At 42.9% G+C, this 5,260-nt stretch overlaps 1 protein-coding gene across 1 annotated transcript; it reads left to right on the top strand.

The window, feature by feature from the left end:
• The first annotated feature begins 1,074 nt into the window (after positions 1–1,074).
• On the top strand, positions 1,075–2,618 carry LOC122019531 (glycosyl hydrolase 5 family protein-like). Its single transcript, XM_042576988.1, has 2 exons — positions 1,075–1,326; positions 1,404–2,618. Exons 1-2 carry the CDS (start codon positions 1,090–1,092, stop codon positions 2,616–2,618), a joined length of 1,452 nt encoding a protein of 483 aa, XP_042432922.1. The 5' UTR covers positions 1,075–1,089.
• The last annotated feature ends 2,642 nt before the right edge of the window (positions 2,619–5,260 follow it).

Here is a 5,260-nt window from a genome sequence, read left to right as displayed (position 1 = left end):
TTCGGACGCCTTCAACGACTAGTTCATGAACCGAGCGCTCCACCTCTTCAACTTTGAAATTGATGGGACTCTTGACTAGCTGAACGACGATAACTATCTTCCATCCGTATTGACCAACAAGATGATCAAATGGTCTTATTGATGAAGTCTCTCTCATCCCCTGCTCTGTTCCATTCATTTATTTTTCCAACAATAATTCACTTGTAATTTGGGATGCTCTTGTAAAGCGTGGGGTATTTTGAAGCTATCACTTTTATAAGTGTGCCCTTCTGAGTACTTTGGAATCAATGCATTCCTAATGGAAAGTTCCAAACTTCATGTGCATGGTTTTGAAAATTTTATGAATACTTAATGTCGATGGAGGTACAAGCTCGAGTTTACATAATGTGAAAAGGAAGTTCCTCCCATGGCAAGGTGGGAATTAAAGAGAGTTGTTGGTAGATATGGATTAAAATGCACTAACAGGTGAAGATGGGAAAGGAGCATAACGCCATGAAGTCGATGAATTAATGCATGCAATTGCCTCCATTGTCATAACTTTTTAAAACACAAGTTTCAACTTTCACATTTATGCTTCTGAACTGTGCACATGTTTCAACGTCGTCCCTGGCTGCAGAGCTACATTTCCAGTTTAGAGTTTTAAAGCCATCTTCTGAATTAAGCAGGAGCTCCCTAGTGTTGTTGGTAAAAATCTTCATATTTGACAAAAAAAATTACAGCACCTAAAAACAGAGAATAATCTAATTTTGGGCTAAAAGTGCAAGATTTATATGAACTATTCTTAGTTAAAGCTTAATTATCCTTTTTTGTATTCTTAGTTCTTAATCATTATCTTAATCTCCGATCTATCTATGTCTGTGTATAAATAGAGGCAGAGATGATGGTGCTGATGAATCACGAGACAAGAGGAGGGAGAGGAAAATGGAGTCATCAGTATTAGTCCTTATTCCTCTGCTACTATGTTTCTTTGTCAAAGCAGCGGCGGCGACGGCATCTCCGCTGTCGACGTCGGGTCGGTGGATAGTGGACGCCGGGTCCGGCGAGCGTGTGAAGCTGGCGTGCGTTAACTGGCCGTCTCACCTGGAACCGATGGTGGCGGAGGGGATGTCGAAGCTGCCGCTGGACGAGATATCCAAGGCAATAGGAGCTATGGGCTTCAACTGCGTCCGACTCACCTGGCCGACGTTCCTTGCCACTAACGATCCCCTCGCCAACATCACCGTCCGGCAGTCCTTCGATCGCCTCGGCCTGAATTTCTCCGATGTCTCATTAATCGAACGCCACAATCCAGCTCTCGTCGACCTCTCTCTCATCGAAGCTTATCAGGTGATCGATTAGTTACCTCCTCGATCTGCTTCCTTATTCATATGATATATATAATGGAGAAATGCAATGCAATACAGGCTGTAGTTTCAAATCTTGGAGACAACAATGTGATGGTGATATTGGACAACCACATAAGCAAGCCAGGGTGGTGCTGCAGCAGAACCGACGGTAATGGCTTTTTTGGAGACACCTACTTCGACCCGAACGTGTGGGTGGAAGGCCTAAACTACATGGCCACTCTATTCGGATCGCACAAGAACGTGATCGGGATGAGCTTGAGGAACGAGCTGAGAGGGCCGAGACAAAACGTGGAAGATTGGTTTAAGTACATGGCAATGGGAGCCGAGGCAGTGCATGCGGCTAACAAGGACGTGCTCGTCATCCTCTCCGGCCTTAGCTTTGACAACGACCTCGGCTTCCTGTCCACCAGGCAACTGAATGTGAGCTTTTCTAGCAAGAGCAAACTCGTGTTCGAGGTACACTGGTACTCCTTCTCCAACAGCGAGGCGTGGGGCAACGGCAACCCCAACGACGTCTGTGGGAGGATCTCCGGCAGCGTCACCAACAACGCCGGCTTCCTGCTCGACCGCCAGTTTCCTCTGTTCCTTAGTGAGTTTGGGATTGACCAGAGGGGCGTGAATGAGAGAGACAACCGATATTTCAGCTGCGCCATGGCATATGCTGCAGACAAGGACTTGGATTGGGCACTGTGGACGTTGCAAGGGAGTTATTATCTCAGGGAAGGCGTCGTGGAGTTGGAGGAGGTATATGGCCTTCTCTCATTGAACTGGACCACAGTCCGGAACCAGACCCAGTTGCAAAGGGTCCAATCCATACAGCAACCATTTCGAGGTCCAGGTTTGTCTGAGGTTCCACCCTACAAGATTATCTTCCATCCCTTGACGGGACACTGCGTCACACTCGACTCGTCTCGACGGCTCGCGCTTGCAGTTGGCCCTTGCAGCGAAAGGTGGAACTTCAGTGACGACCAAACTTTGTCCCTGACGACAGGTTCAACGCCTTCCTGTATCACCACCGTCGGGGTCGGGATGCCAGTTGCGCTGACAGAATGTGACGATGTGATGAGCTCCAAGTGGGCGTTATTGTCCTCCTGCCACATGCACGTGTCGACCAAAGTCGCCGGCGGCAATGCGACTGTGTGCCTGGATGTCGGAGGCGACGACAGGAGCGTGATAACAAATCCTTGCCGGTGCTTGGGTGGGGACGCGAGCTGTGACCCCGAGGGACAGTGGTTTAAGTTGGTTACCTCCACCAGACTCATTATTAGTTAATTGATTAGGATCCACCTGTGGAGATGATGACCACACAAAGTTGTGCCATTTCCATTTTTTTTCGAAACATAATTTACGGAAATACCGATTGATATGGTGAACTCTTATCGGTCAACAGAGAGTTTAAGTGGTATCTTCTAGAACTTGATCAGTACGAGGGTTATGTCATAGTATTCGATCTTTTGAGTTAGTTTGATCTCTTGAATCGTCAACTCTTCAACTTTCTAACTTATCGACACGCTAAGTTGTCGACCTCTCGACCTCATAAGCTTCCGGCATGCAGTGATTACTAATATTAAAGGATCTGTTATAAACAATATCCTTTAATGAGATATTCAATTCATAAAATATTAAATGGGTATTAATGAGGTATTCTTCCTCTTACATGAGGGGATGTTTTTCATATGCTACTTGGGGCTACTATTAAAAAATCTCTATACTAACTTAGATATTAGAGTGGTTTCATCGGAGTTCCTCCTGATGAATCCTTTGATGTTTGTTACTCTCTATAGGAAATTGTGACCCTATGTGAAGAAATGACCTATTACTAAAAAATCTCTATGTTAACTTAAGTATTGGAATGGTCTTGTCAGGGTTCCTATTGAAGAACCCTTTGATATTTATTACCCTCTGTAGAAAATTGTAATGTTACGGGAAAAAAATTTAGAAGAAGACCTTGACCTCATCATTCTTTGTGTCAGGATTAATTTCTATCACCACATCATCATAGTGAAAATTTTAAATCGAAATAAATTAACATCGTCTATCAAAACGTGAGCAAAAGACATCAAGCGATGACTCCAATAATCTTCTTGACCATCCAATTAAACACATAGATGATTGCATGGTCAAAGTAGTCTTCCCAATCCCCAATGCTTCTAATGTTTATGGGCTGCCAATGATCTTGGGATTGGGTCTCCATCAATTCTTCCACTAAATTTGAAGGAATACTTGTGATACGGAGGGTAAGTAAGAATCCACATGGCGAGCTTTTGACCCGGTCAACAAAGAGTCTATTGGGTTTTCACATAAATCTATGTGTGTTTAAAACATATTTTTAAAATATACAGCGAAAGCAAAATAAATTTCTAAAATTATTATAATACACATCATACGCAATCACAGGAACACACATGTGCAAGACATAATAGTAGATAAAAACTTCATTTGGGAATTATACATGTCGGATGATATTTAATGGAAATAACATCAACTAGCAAGCCTCACAAGACTTGTCTCTATTCATATCCACGCCGAGATACCTTCAAGATGACTTCACTTATCCACAAGTTTCATATCGTTTTTGGTACTAGCCAAAGGAAGGGGATGACATGATCCGAGAGAGGACTCACAACTTGATTTGGTACCTGATGGCAAGGACAACTTGACACCACCAAAAGGAGAGGACAACAACTCCTTGGCTGCTATTCGGTGGCACATCTGTTGGGTTTTTCGGGCCGCGAAAATCGCTTTTCGCGTCGCGGAAACCCCGAATCACCCAAAGCCGTAGATCCGTTCAAGGAAAAACCGAATGCAAAACTTACGAGTACGAGTTTACTATCTAGATCTACACTTAGATCTACATGTTTAGAAATTTACCCTTGTAGTGAAGCCCTTCGCGTTCCCGCTCGTCCAAACGGTGCCGGATCTCGAGAGTGTCAAAATAGACACTCCTCTAGAAGTTTCTACATGAACTAATTAGGTGGAGAGAAACTAAACAAAGGTGTGCTAGCACCCTTGATCAGCCACGGCAAGAAGAGGAGAGGGAGAGCTTGAGAGGAAGAAGATGCAATAATCGTCACTTGAATGAAAATGAATCCATTTTCATTCAAATTGTGGCCGGCCACATTTCCCAAATGTAACCCCCTCATTAATGCATTAAGTTGTCATCAAAGAGGGAATGTAACCTCCATGAGGTGGCACTCACTAGTAACTCCCATGAGGTGGCAACCATGATGATGTGAAATAACATCATTGGTCCATATCAATGCCAACTCACCAATGAGGTGGCATAAAGTCAAGTCAAACTTGACTTTTAATCTTCCTCTCAAGTCAAGTCAAACTTGACCAAATCTCTTCCATGGTTGATCGAATCCAACCATTTGATTCAAGCCAACTTAATATAATGAATCTAATTCATTTAATTAAATTGATTCAATGAGTCAAAATCTAAATTAGACTCATTGAACACATGAATCAACTTGAGTCAAACTCAAGTTAGCCCAATTAGGATTACTCTTAATTCAATTTGATTCATCAAATGAATCTAATTCTCTTGGTTCATCATATGAACCTAATCTCCATCTAATTGTCCTAAGTGTGTGACCCTATAGGTTCTTGTAACGTTGGCAATGCCCTAAACCCATTTAGGAGCATAAGTAATGAGCGGTATCTAGCAACACATCATTACTACCCAAGTTACAAGAAATGTCGAGATCCAACATCACCTTGTGACTACTAATTGTGATTCCTCACAATATATAACAAGTGTCCTTCTATCCTAGACATCTAGATTGATCAATATGAGGCATAAACCGTGTTATCCTCTAATTAATCTAAATCTTGAACTCCAAGTAGACACACTAAATCAAATGAGCTCAATATCCTATATTGACTCATTTGGGCATGGCCATGCACTTCGT

This window comes from Zingiber officinale, chromosome 9A, assembly GCF_018446385.1.
Source record: "Zingiber officinale cultivar Zhangliang chromosome 9A, Zo_v1.1, whole genome shotgun sequence".
Classification (NCBI taxonomy): Eukaryota; Viridiplantae; Streptophyta; class Magnoliopsida; order Zingiberales; family Zingiberaceae; genus Zingiber; species Zingiber officinale.
The sequence above is the reverse complement of the archived record's forward strand: the minus strand, read 5'-3'. Positions and strand labels throughout refer to the sequence as shown.

Excerpts from the sequence above, each read along its gene's own strand:
- LOC122019531 (XM_042576988.1), top strand. The coding sequence starts at position 1,090 with ATGGTGGCGGAGGGGATGTCGAAGCTGCCGCTGGACGAGATATCCAAG. Across the intron at positions 1,327-1,403 it reads CTCTCATCGAAGCTTATCAG|GCTGTAGTTTCAAATCTTGG; the intron begins GTGATCGATTAG and ends AATGCAATACAG.